This window comes from Macrobrachium nipponense, chromosome 33, assembly GCF_015104395.2.
Source record: "Macrobrachium nipponense isolate FS-2020 chromosome 33, ASM1510439v2, whole genome shotgun sequence".
NCBI lineage: Eukaryota > Metazoa > Arthropoda > Malacostraca > Decapoda > Palaemonidae > Macrobrachium > Macrobrachium nipponense.
The window spans coordinates 43,907,878-43,921,984 of record NC_087219.1 but is presented as its reverse complement, the minus strand read 5'-3'; the positions used below and the strand labels follow the sequence as shown (position 1 = coordinate 43,921,984).

Below are 14,107 nucleotides of genomic sequence, written 5' to 3'. Positions count from 1 at the left end.
TTCTTTTCTATTTTTTTTTCTGCAATTTTTTTAAAATGATGGCGCTACAAATTTAAACTAGATTACTTGAACAATTTCAAGTCACTGGAACTGGAATATAAGATTCAGGCCAAACGCCTAGCGCTTGGACCTGTGAGGACATTCAGCGCTGTAAAGGAAAATCGAGAGTAAAGATCTTTCAATGTGTAACAGAAGGAGAACCTCGCAGATGCCCTATGAAACAATTGTTAGAGAGAGTGGAAAGTAAGACGGAAGAAAGAGAATATGAATGGAGATACAGTAAAAGAAATGAAAGGGACGTTGCAAATAATCTTAAGTAATGGCTGCAGTGAATTCCATGCCATTCACGTCTGCGAAAATATATTATTAATCTGGGTATTACAAATATTTATTTGAGATTTATGAGATTTTTTTAAATAACTTACAGTAACTTTACGTTCTGCAGACGACACTCACCTAAGCACGTATCGAGAGAGATGCAAAGCACAATAACTAATCCACAAGTATGATACGAAAGTTTAACCTCAATATTTATTATTTATCTTCCAGATTCCGAGTAACTACAACTACAACTATGCTGTACACGACGAGCACTCGCGCAACCATTTCGGCCACGAGGAATTCCGACACGATTACAAAACCGAGGGTAAATATTTCGTCCACCTCCCCGACGGGCGGATCCAGACAGTCACCTACCACGCAGACGACACCGGGTATCATCCCAGGGTATTATTCGAGGGGGATGCCCAATTCGGCACCCATATAGTGCGCCTTACGTATCACATGCCGGATGTTGTATATAGGCCTAAATAAATAGTTTATTTTTAAAATTTTTGTTATCACTTAATTCGTCAGATTGCTCAAGAATGAATGGTGATATGGATAGACGTTGATAATATGAGAAATCAAGTTGATTTTGAAATTTATGTCCGTTAAAAAATAAGGAATAAATAACTGGTAGGAATATATATATATATATATATATATATATACTATATATATATATATATATATATATATATATATATATACATATATATATATATACATACATATATTTATATACATATATATATATATATATGTATATAAATGTATATATATAGTATATGAACAAATACCAAAAGATATGATGTATAAAATGTTTGTAAATACTCACTAAGTATTACCTATGCTAAAAATAAACATAAATTTGTAATTCTTAATAAAATGTATTATGTATTAAACCAGTTATTCTTTCCCTTCAAATTTTTACCAAGGAATTATATTTGAGAGTGTGTGTGTGTGTGTGTGTGTGTGTGTGTGTGTACAATCTTGTATACTCTGGCCAACTAATGTTTTACCACTTCAAATATTAGACCAAAAAAATAAAATAGATAAATAATCCATCCCTAATTTCTTTCTCTATAGGAAATAATTTCCCTGCTGAAATCTCACCATTTTAATAGTTCTGTCATTTCCTAACTATCAGTACTAAGCAGTACTTGCATCAGAAACAATTGCAGATCCAGATTATCACAGAGCATTCCGGATTAAGCTATTGCCTTTCAATAAATGGCAATTTCATGGCCGTCTGTATCGTTACAATATTTATTTTCGTTATGAATATTGTATCGAATATTATCGAATGCTAATTTTTTTTAATCCCGCGAGTATTAAACAGAATAGATTGAGGAAATGCTGTATTGGATAAACCCTACTATATAACAAATAAAGTTAATTGGGAAATTCGTGTCAACTGAAAAAATAAAGAACTGAAAAACTGCTGGTTTTATGAAATATGTATAAATAAATGCCAAAAAAGAAAGATGTATAAAATAAGTTAGTAAATAATTACAAAAAGTGTTATATGGAAAATAAATTTGTTAATCAACGATTTAAACATATCTATAAGAGAATCATTTTTCCTCCCATCTTTTTCTTAATATTCATCCCATCGGCCTCTACATCAAAGAATATACGAATTCAAAGACGAAGAATATACTTTATATAATAAAGAAGAAATCCACAATGATGTCAGTGTAAATAGTATATATATACATATATATATATATATATATATATATATATATATATATATATATATATATATATATATATTTACGCAGACATCACTGTGGATTTCTTCACCAATTGTGGTGTCCATATCTAACTTAACATAAACGATCAGTTAGGTATGGAAAACATAGTTCAGCAGTTTTCCATCTAACTATAAATAACACGAACCATTCCACGTGGAACTCATCCCGAATTTTATACAAGAGCAGCTGTCGATACAAACGTCAGATGGTAGAATCTTCACTGATAAAAAACAAACAAGATAATAGGATCAACCTTCAATGGAGCCTGGGGCCTCTGACCAGATAGACAAGTATTTCCTTAAGGCAATGGTGAAGCGGATTAAGGCAATTAACAGAACCAACGGCGGATTAGCGATGACCCCTGGCATCACCTAAGGGCATATTTCCCACTATATATTTCGCTAATGAAACTCCTTCTGTCATTCGCTGCTTGATAAGGGTGGAAGAGAGTCCACCGAAATGTAGTCCTGAACTTTAAACCAGCGTGTTTTACTGGGCCTTTTATACTTGAGAAATATCCTATTTTAACGGAAGAATTTATTTACACACACACACACACAAATATATATATATATATATATATATAATATATATATATATATATATATATATTCATTTTTTGTGTATATGTATAATATTTACATAGACATCACTGTGGATATCTTCACCATTTTAGGGACTCATGCGATTATGAGATTTTAGAAATAAATTTAACATTGTTTATAAGAATGTATAACCACGGGTTTTCTTTCTTTCCTTCTTTCTTTCACCCCTCTTGCAAAGAACGAGCAATCCGTCGATAAAGCTCTCCCTCCTGAAGAAGGATGGAGAGACACTGACCAAAGGGCGTGGTGCCGCGTTCTCTCATACGGTCATAGGACTCTAATCGAAGGCTGACCAACTTTCACGTGATTGGGAACACTGCTTCCTATCGACTGACATTCTTTACATAGTAACGCTATTATGCTTTCGGTTGAGGCCTGATTGCCTAATGAGCTTCCTTGCGGTAAGTACAAGTTCTGGAAACTATTTTTTATTTCCTTTTTGTCAATATACGTTGTAACCGTATCATTATCCTGAATTGTAGTACATTGATTGTATCATATCGTGATGAAAATGATTATTGAAAAAAAAAATGATACGCATTAGGATAGATTGATATTATATAGAGATTTTGCGAAACATGGTGGCTATTAGGACAGGGTAATCAGAAAAAATGACATAGGATACTGGCGCTAAATTGAATAATGTAGTTATGGGAATTGTGAATGTTCGTTATGGAAGTAGACATTTTTTGCTTGTTTCGAGACGCGTGATTCCGTCATGATGTGTGTGTGATTTTATTTTATTTGTCCGTTTGCTTTGTCTAAAATGTCAGTAACTGCAGTATGGAGGCGGGTTTGGTCAGTAAATATCATGGTTGGCTGCAATTATTTATAAAAAAGGCTTGTAAGGCTCGCATGGGCATAAGGAAAAAGAACTTATATAGAATAGTATATATTTAACCCAATTACTCGACCTTGCAAATGTTATAGTGGGGGTTATCAAAGGAATAAAATGTACTTAAAAGGCCTTGATAACAATAACCAAATAGACCTTTACAATAAGATGAAGGTCGCATTGAAAACATAAAAAAAAAGTAACTGCTCTTCTTAAACCGACTGTGGGACGGTCTCCCTGAGGATGTTGTGTACTTAAATTATATATATATATATATATATATATATATATATATATATATATATATATATATATGACTGGTAAAAGTGTTCCGTAACAACAGAATTCCATCTAATAAAAGGAGCCCATAAAAACACCAAAATGTAGAGAGAAAAGTACTATATTTCAGAGACTGCTGTCTCTCTCTTCAGGTATATGAATGAGAAAAGTTTACAGAAAAGGTGGTATTTATACCAAGAGATTCGTCCACAAGTAAGCCAATTTAGGTCACCCCCGCTGATAATCTTCCTTTAATCCAACGCTTAAGAAGATTAAAGGAAGATTATCAGCGGGGGTGACCTAAATTGGCTTACTTGTGACGAATCTCTTGGTATAAATACACCTTTTCTGTAAACTTTTCTCATTTCATACCTGAAGAGAGAGACAGCAGTCTCTGAAATATAGTACTTTTCTCTCTACATTTTGGTGTTTTTATGGGCTCCTTTTATTAGATATATATATATATATATATATATATATATATATATATATATATATATATATGTAGTATATATATATATATATATATATATATATATATGAAGATAAAAGGCCCATAAAACACTATTTTGACGTTGCAACCTAAATTTCGAGCACTTCCTTCTGTGCTCCTCATCACTGGTAAATATGGACATAGGATGTCTTACAAGAGTATATATGCAAAACATATGTAGGTGTGGCAGTAAGTCTCTGTTGGTGACCCAGGAGACTTACTGCCACACCTACAAATGTTTTGTATACTCTTATTAGACATCCTATGTCCATATTTTACCAGTGATCAGGAGCACAGAAGGAAGTGCTCAAAATATTTGGTTGTAACGTTAAAAAAGTGTTTTTATGGGCCTTTTATCTTCATATTATACTTTTGTATTACAGTAAAAACACACACACACACACACACACACACACACACACACACATATATATATATATATATATATATATATATATATATATATATATATATATTCCTATTTATCTTTTAAATGAACATCATATTCTTTGGAAGCCTGAATTTCAAACCAATGTCCCCTGCAGGCCTATTCCATTTGGATATAATGGCAGAATTTATTGAATTTATTCTATACAGAATTCTCTCATTCCTCTAATGACTTACTTCTCTGGTACACTGATATTTCTAAGTTGCCGACTCTTAGCCGGTCCTTGACCCCCCAACCCCCCACCCCAACAATCTCTGATAAACACCATCCCGAAATTCTGTTGATGTCTGAAGGCAGCATGATGAACATCAGGCAGCTCTTTAGAAACAACGATGAACATCGGACAGCTGTCTAGAAACATCAGTGTGCCAGAGAAGCAAGTCACTAGAGGAATTGAGAGAATTCTGAATGGAATTAATTTTGTAAATTCTGCCATTACATTCAATTAGATAAGTTTGAAAGAAGGTCTGTTTCCTGAGTAATAATAATAATAATAATAATAATAATAATAATAATAATAATAATAATAATAATTAAAAATCCTCATAGTAGCACGATTCTTCAAATGGAGAAAGAAATCCACAGTTATGCAAATGTACATATTTTTAAATTTAAAACCTTAAGGATAGCTATCGGGAATCTGTTGGTTCCCCTTATCAATCCCGAAAGCTATCCTTAAGGTTTTAAAATTAAATATATGTACATTTACATAACTGTGGATTTGTTTCTCCAATAATAATAATAATAATAATATCTTATTAAAATCAATTGCTGTCTCAGCTGGATTAATTTTACATTGGTTCCTCTCTACTTTTCTAATGATGGTTTTCTCATTGTTGCTTACTAAACTGCCGAGCAACACACCGAAGGTTGGATGTTGCGTTGCTCACCAGTTTAAGCAACAATGAGAAACCATCTAGAAAAATAGAGGAGAACTTATATAAAATTATTGCAGCTGAGACAGCAATTATTTTTAATAAAACATGTTTAAAAGAGGGTTTACTTTCAGCATACAATAATAATAATAATAATAATGTTTACTTTCCACTGCCCCAAAATCACCGGCAAGATCGCCTACTAATGTCTAGTATTGTACAGAAAGGAAAACCTGCCTCTTGCTTATCCTGCAATAACTTCAATGAAATTTATATTGGGAAAACTGGTAGGTTCATCACACAAAGATTATCTCATGATAAAATATAAGTAATCAAACTGGAAATATGAACCTATCAGAACAACACTAGAAATCTGATTAATAGGATCACTAAAACTGCTATTCCACACAATATAGATATAGTATATACTGTTCACAATCTACAGTCATCGGTTCTTGTGTTGAATTTGTTGTTTATGCCTTTTTAATTTCATGCCGTCAACGTGATGTGTTTTGCTAAACTGAGACGGATATGTAGTTTACTAAGATGACATATTCCAGATATAAATAGCTAAAGCGAATATCCTAGTTAAGGAGAGCATCTTTAACAGTAATGCAGCAAAGCTGGAACAATGTCTCAGACTTGGCATGGCTAAAAATATTAACGTAGATAAACTTAAGCAAATAATACATGAGCCTTAGCACAATCAAAAAACTAAATTTTGCTATAAAATATAAAATTCGTGGAAAAACTACTACTAAACTCCTCTACGCTTAGGGAATTATACTAAACATATTAAACTATAGAAAAAACTAAATTATGTATACTTGAAAGAACTTTCTTAAATGTGTAAAAACAGATCAAACCTTACAAAGCGACGACAATCATTAAAAAAACTTAGCTAGTTGGAAAAAGATATCAGTTAACTGATCACTAAAGAAAATATTGAAATTTTCTATTCCAAACATGTATCAAACTTTGTGGTATGTTCTTCTCATCTGAATGCTTGTAATTCCTAGAGTCCCTTTAAACATCGATTTTGGCGCCAAGAATTACCTTGAAAAAATGTGAAAGTCATTACGAGGCCCATCAATGGTTCGAAAATAGACCTCCGTCCTCCGCGCATGCGCAAGTAAACTCCATCCCATATAAAAGCAATGGTAACAGTTCCACAGGCAAGCACTTCTGTCATCATTCGACCAATATGAACCAGGTATTGCTTAAAATAGTCATACTATTGGTTAACTTTTTCCGCGTGTGTAGGATAACAGTTTATGTATTGATGTTACAATTTCTCCCGAAAATTTTTTACGCCTATGGTGATAATTCTAATTAACTTTTCCATTCACCTTATACATATTCATGCATAAATTTAGACACACACACACACACACACACATATATATATACACTTCATCCTTTTTATGGTGTTCATCTTACTCTGTTACTTGAACTGGAGACAGTACTAGTAGCACGTTTTTTCGCACTTTACATTATTTGTTCAAACTATCAGCAACGTTTTAATGTTGCGCTCATTCACTCTATCGCTTTCCATTCATATGTCATCACCTGTAAACATGAAAATTATTTTTTACTATTTTCCTTAATGAGCCGTCTTTATGGAGGTCAATAACGTCTTTCCAGGTAACCTTACTTCTCGTGGTGGGCGTGGCCTCATTGGCACTCGGCGACGTCAGATTACATCATGATATTCCCGGCCATCATGGAAGTCATGGGCACCACGGAAGCCATGGGTATCATGGGACTCATGGGCACCATGGAAGTCATGGGTATCATGGAAGCCATGGGTATCATGGCACCCATGGACACCATGGAAGCCATGGGCATCACTCTAATTACGACCATGCGACGTACGAACATGTAAGTTGATATCATCTTTTACTAATTTTCTATCCAATTTTCCCTTTAGAAAAAATAGCTACTCATTCTCGTGGATATTTAATATATTATTAAACATACGCTTATTATATCAATGAAATTCCTTTTGGTACATATTAGACATACATTGAACCCTCCCTTTTATTATCTCCTATCGAAGTATTTCATTCAAAAAAATAGTGTATAACTCATTCTTAAGAATTTCTAATATATTATAAAATTTATACGAATTGTATCAATTAAATTCCTTTAGATACATATCAGATATACTACATTGAACTCCTCCTTTCCAGCACCCTGCTCACTACGACTTCAACTATGCTGTACACGACGAGCACTCTGGCAACCACTTCGGCCACGAAGAATCCCGGCACGAATACAAGACCGAGGGCGAATACTTCGTTCACCTCCCCGACGGACGCATCCAGACAGTCACTTACTACGCCGACGAGACAGGATACCATCCTGATGTCTCCTACCAAGGCGAAGCCCACTACGATGCCCACGGCCCACACCACGCTGGGTATCATGCCCCTGCCAAGTCATACCACGCACCGGCGCCTGTATACCACTGAGACTGTCCATCCGTTACTAATTTATATTGGATAGAAATATATTTCTGTGGAAATTACAATAAGCTTGCATTTGATTATTTCCTTTTGACGGATTCAGAGCGTTCGGAAATACTAGAGATTCGAGTTGACATTTACGTTCGATTTCTTAAAGTACTTCCTACTGGAGATTTGAAAATCTCTCCTACTTCTGCTTTCTATTTCACTATATCCTTGCCTCTTGTGCGAGGCCGGACCATCAATGTTTTCGTGGTTACTCAATGGCTTTTCATTATCTCTGCTTCAAATACTTTTCATTCTCTCTGGAGATAATTAAGGCATTAAGTTGCCTGTCCCGTCGGACACCAAGTGAAAAATGTCGTTCATTTGTTATTAAAAGGTCCCTATACCTAACTGTATGAAGCTATTAAGTTCATGAGGAGTCTTCGTAACATGAGGTTAATGTAAGAGGAAACGAAGAAAATAGGGGGCGGGGGGGGGGGGGGGGGGGGGGGGTGGGGGGGGGGGGTGGCGGACAGGGGTTTGAGTGTGTGGGGTGGGTGTTAATATTGGTATTGTTTGGATTTTTGTTAAAGAATTTTACGACAAATCTAACAAACAGTAGGCTACAAAGTCTTCGAAGAAATTATCATCTGTAATTATTTTTCCATCTTTTGCAAAAATGGAAAAATATCTAGTAAATTCTACATATATCACACCAGGGAATTATGAACATCATCATTGGCAATATAACTAACTGCAGTGCGCTACAATTTATTAGGTGATGATAATTCTTAAAAACTAATTGTGCAAAGATTTGAATATAGCTCAAATAAAAATAAATATTTATTTTACGAATCATGAAACTTTCATGTAAAAAGAGGCCTTCATCTTCAATTTAATAATCATTATCAATAACATTTTTTGAAAATCTAAATTAAAAATTGCTTTTTTGAAAAGTGGAAGATATCAGCCCAAATCTGTAGAATGTTCAAGTGGACATAAATCGCAGACCTCACTGTGGCACGTTCCTGGACTTCCTACACCAAGCCAAAAACAGCCTCCATAGACTCATGACACCTCACGTACTACCTAGCAACCGAGTTGTTCCCTAATATATGTACGAATCAGAAAACGAACGGTTCATTGAAAACTATTTCTAATAATTTTTTTTTTTTAGAATTCACGCTTATTGACTTTTTTCATCCCATGGTTCTATCGTAATGTCTATAGAATTCACGAGTTTCCATAACTAATAATTATTCAAGAACTATCCGTGTTCTAGCTAAAAAAATTTTGAATTCGTATCCTCGACAGCGAGACAAAAATAAATCAGCGTTTGATGAAGAAAAAATAATAGGTACATTTTAATAGCAGGTATATATCCTGGCGTATATATATTTTATTCTCTTTGAAAATTCATTTTGGATCGCTAAATTGCTTTTGTATATATATATATATATATATATATATATATATATATATATATATATATATATATATATGCATACAATATTATATACATATATATATATATATATGCATACAATATTATATATATACACACACAGCATATATATATATATATATATATATATATATATATATATATATATATATATATATATTGGGTAAAACAACCGAGTGGACTGGCTGCGGCCACCTTAACCGTGTTCGGATCCACCTTCAGAAAAAAGTACTTTAACACGTCTGACACCCGAGATGGCAGGCACCAGTCACGAGTCATAGGTCGTGGGAGCAACACCCTGGAGACTCTCCAGTGTTGCTCCCACTCGTGTTTACCCTATATATATATATATATATATATATATTATATATATATATATATATATATATATATATATATATATATATATATATCTAATAAAAGGAGCCCTAAAAACACCAAAAATGTAGAGAGAAAAGTACTATATTTCAGAGACTGCTGTCTCTCTCTTCCGGTATATGAATGAGAAAAGTTTACAGAAAAGGTGGTTGGTATTTATACCAAGAGATTCGTCCACAAGTAAGCCCATTTTGGTCACCCCCGCTGATAATCTTCCTTTAATCTTCTTAAGCGTAGGTTGAATGAACACTGCGTCGACGATATCTGATATCCAAGCCCCTTTTGAGATGTTTATTACCTGCTTCTCTTTTATTAAGGCCGATTCCATCATTTGACTCTTGTACCGGCAGTTTTTTTGTTTATGTCATTAATCACTCGGATTCAATCATCATGTGAAGAGGAGAAACAGATTTTAAAAATAACGGACGAGAGATTGAAACAGACATAGACTTAGTCAAGGTCGAACACACACTGCTGGGGCCGGCTAGCAGTGTTACCATCATAGCTACTTTATTTTCACAAAAGCCTATTATAAATATAATAATTGACGGTAACATGCAACGGAAAATAAAGGCGGACAACCTTACTTGTATGGGCATGTAGAAACGAAATTATTTTTAAGGTCAAACTTCATAAACAACTTACCAAAATTGTAGAAACATAAATATGTACTCCGACGCCAGGCACAAATGGTTTCAACACAACTGCCTGACTGTTGACAATAAACAAAAGAAACTTGATTTCTTAGCAATCTTTCTTACCAGTAACCACAGAACTACTACTATCATCCGTGTCCGAGGAGGTAAAAGGCTTATCTGCTTATCTTGATAACCACAAGCCCCTCTGTTTCCTTTCTTCGACATTATCAGCTCTGTCCTGTCTAAGGATTCACAATATCAAACCAGTGGCGGCTGCATTGTACCATCCGCAGTCCAGACACGAGCCACAACCCAATCTATATGAGTAATTACTAGGTCCGGGGAGGCGAGGACGAGGTCTGTCAGAACAGCTTTCCTGGAGTTTGACTGTAAGACTCCACAGCGACCGTTATTATTTTACATAATTTTAAATATCGTAAACGATATTTTGTTTATTTTTATTACTAAATAAACATTTCCATGGTATTTCTCTTAATTTTCTCAAATTATGCCATTTTTATGCCAAATGTCCCAGAATTATGCTGAAATTATGCTAACTTGATGAGTATGCTAAATATTATGCTAGTCTAGGAAATTACACTCAAATTATGCTAAAAGCATAAAATTATGCTAGATCTGGTAACACTGCCGGCTAGTAGTACTTTCCTTCCGTAATTTCCGTTAATCTGCTTGGGTGGGTGGTGGAAACAATCCAAAGTTGACAATTAGTCAATTTGTCTCGGTCGATTTATTTCCCCGTCTCCAAATTCGTTAATTAAAACCATTGTGTGAGTGGGGTGAAGGGCCAGATTTTTTTTTTTTCACTTTCTCATATAAATATCTTCTACATCTCTTTGGAACATATTGAAAATATGTAACAGAGTGCACATCTAGACATTTAAGTAGGAAAATGCACTAAGTATACAATTCTCATAGGGAGAATTCAGAAGAACATAACGATTATATCTGACCAGTTGTGAAGGAAAAGTTTAGAAGCATACACGTGGATTCTATCCTCCATGTTCTCATAAGGAGAAAGTAGACAGTTCAGAAAGAAAGCAGAGACAAGGGAAGAATGCCGAAGCTTTGCTTTGAAAGAAAACTAATAGAAAAATAGGCTCATTTTTGTTTTCCGTTAAATCTGCATATTTGAATGACAGGAAATTATTCAGTTCAAACGCCTTGTTATTTCAGTATAGATATATTTTCATCCGTATATAATATAATATAATATAATAATAATAAATTTCAATATCAGTGATAGGCTGGTTCTGGTGTGTGGTAGGACTTGGCAGGGGCATGATACCCAGCGTGGTGTGGGCCTTGGCGGTGGTCACGGCCGTGGGCGTCGTAGTGGGCTTCTCCTTGGTAGGAGACCTCGGGATGGTATCCTGTCTCGTCAGCGTAATAAGTGACTGTCTGGATGCGTCCGTCGGGGAGGTGGACGAAGTATTCGCCTTCGGTCTTGTATTCATCCCGGGATTCTTCGTGGCCAAAGTGGTTGCCCGAGTGCTCGTCGTGTACAGCATAGTTGAAGTTGTAGTGAGCAGGTTGCTGGAAAAGGGAGAATGTTGTTATTATTATTATTATATTAGTGGTAGTAATAGAAGTAGTAGCTAAACTGGATTCTTTTCTGGAAAATAAAAAAAAAACACGATACCACAAGCCATGAGGCTACAAGAGGGAAAGATGTCGAAAAAAAAGCGAAATACAGAAGCACTGAATAAACGAAATAAAAGAAATTTTGAAAATAGAATTTATAAAAACCTCTTGATTTCCTACGATTCAGTGACAAAAGCAGGGAGATCAATCCATAATTTGGACACAACTGGAATCAATATTTACGGAAAACTGTGTGGTTCTTAACTTCACAAAAGATTTGAAGCCTGACCTTTTCAAAAGAGGATGAAATTTGTGTTTATTGTTTTTAGAAGGCTACTCATTTTGAGACATCCTAAAAAAAATTAGTACAGTGTTATTTCTAAAAGAAAAAATATCTGAATAAGAGATCGAAATAAGCTTACATGTTCATACTCCTCATGAGCGTAGCCATCGTGATGCCCAAATTTTCCATGATGCCCCTGAATTCCGTGATGCCCATGTTTTCCATGATGCCCCTGAATTCCGTGATGCCCATGGCTTCCATGATCCTCAACGTGGAGTCTATGGCTTCCATGATCCCTAACATGGTGTCCATGACTTCCAACGTGCCCATGACTTCCAACATGCCCACGACTTCCAATGCTCCCATGGCTTACATGATGTTCCTGGTGATGTTGAGAAGCGCTGGCATGATGCTCAGATGAATGATGTTGGTGTAAGCTGACGTCACCGACCACGAAAGTAGCCACGCCCACCACAAAGAGTAAGGTCGCCTGAATGACAGAGTGTCTATTATATAGGAGATAGTAGTAGTGGTTGTTATAGTAGTAAGAGTTATATCGACAGGAATAAGAGCAGTAATAAAATGTAGCGGAAATGTTGGTATAATAAGCAGTAAGCAGTAAGATAGCAGCAATAAAACATAACGGAAATATTGGTATACTAAGCAGCAAATAGTAGTATAGTAGTAATAAAACGTAACTGGAATATAAATAGCATTAGCAATAACAAAGGAAAAAATATTAAATACTATTAGAATTAGTAACAGTGTATTAAAAGTAGCTGGAGTATCGAAGTAACACTGGTAATAGCAGTGGTTTTTAATACTAATGTTTATGAAGACTTGAACAAATAGAAAATGCAAAAATAGCAGCAATAGTGGAAAAATTAATAAATAATGATATTATCAATAGCATTAACAGTTTATAAAAAGTAGCAGTGACTATATACCTAATGTGTCTGAAGACTTTAGCAATTCAGAAATACAAAAATGAAAAATGTTGACTTCTATACCACTACCTTATGCATTGCAGAGGATTTAGGGAACTGGTTGACTTCCTAACTGTGGACGGTCCTTTTATACGTCTCTCCTGCGGCGCATGAGCCGAAAAAGATTGACAGGCCCTCCCTGTTCCAGGCCTCCATTAGCTTCGCCTTTTGTGATTTCGAGGTCAGTGGCGTTTCGGCCATTTTCATTCATGGTGTACCTCAGGTTATTGGGGACTTTTTCTTCTTCGAGTCATTTATATATATATATATATATATATATATATATATATATATATATATATGTGTGTGTGTGAGTGTGTGTGTGTGTATGTATGTATGTATGTATATGGAATCATTTCTTTAGTACCTCAGGTTTATGGTGACTTATTTTTATATGATTCTTTCATACCTTTTTTTATATCGACTCATATCTGTTTACGCCTTTTAGATTTTTTTTTTTGGGGGGGGCGGGGGCTGTTATGGGGGGACTGCTTTAGATTGGGTTTTTGCTTTTACCAGTATGACACGTGTTGAAAATAATTCCTATGAAACTGGAATTTCTTGTATGGATAAAATCTAACATATGGGGGCGTACTTTTACTTTTAGTTTTAGGCCTTAAAATTCATTTTTATCAATGTGCGCTAGATTATATGTAATCTAATATTACTCTTACACTTTAGAGATA

The 14,107-nt window shown here is 34.7% G+C and overlaps 2 protein-coding genes across 3 annotated transcripts; one reads left to right on the top strand and one right to left on the bottom strand.

The window, feature by feature from the left end:
- Positions 1-2,865: 2,865 nt before the first annotated feature.
- LOC135202738 (histidine-rich glycoprotein-like) lies at positions 2,866-8,133 on the top strand. 2 transcript variants are annotated; one of them, XM_064232209.1, is made up of 4 exons: positions 2,866-3,087; positions 6,636-6,829; positions 7,261-7,497; positions 7,809-8,133. In XM_064232209.1, exons 2-4 carry the CDS (start codon positions 6,821-6,823, stop codon positions 8,088-8,090), a joined length of 528 nt encoding a protein of 175 aa, XP_064088279.1. In that variant the 5' UTR covers positions 2,866-3,087; positions 6,636-6,820; the 3' UTR covers positions 8,091-8,133. The 2 variants fall into 2 exon arrangements, with proteins under 2 accessions (XP_064088279.1, XP_064088280.1); XM_064232210.1 differs by lacking the exon at positions 2,866-3,087 and having other exon boundaries at positions 6,017-6,829.
- A 3,627-nt stretch (positions 8,134-11,760) lies between these two features.
- On the bottom strand, positions 11,761-13,469 carry LOC135202737 (histidine-rich glycoprotein-like). Its single transcript, XM_064232208.1, has 3 exons — positions 13,452-13,469; positions 12,575-12,925; positions 11,761-12,104 (listed from the first exon to the last, which is right to left on the bottom strand). The coding sequence occupies exons 1-3, from the start codon at positions 13,458-13,460 to the stop codon at positions 11,805-11,807; spliced, it is 660 nt and encodes a 219-aa protein (XP_064088278.1). The 5' UTR covers positions 13,461-13,469; the 3' UTR covers positions 11,761-11,804.
- Positions 13,470-14,107: the final 638 nt, after the last annotated feature.

What these genes read in the sequence shown, in the direction of transcription:
- LOC135202737 (XM_064232208.1), bottom strand. An exon ending in CTCATGAGGAGTATGAACAT is followed by an intron (nt 12,105 to 12,574) that starts GTAAGCTTATTT and finishes TCCCTTTTCCAG; the next exon opens with CAACCTGCTCACTACAACTT.
- LOC135202738 (XM_064232209.1), top strand. An exon ending in ACCATGCGACGTACGAACAT is followed by an intron (nt 7,498 to 7,808) that starts GTAAGTTGATAT and finishes CCTCCTTTCCAG; the next exon opens with CACCCTGCTCACTACGACTT.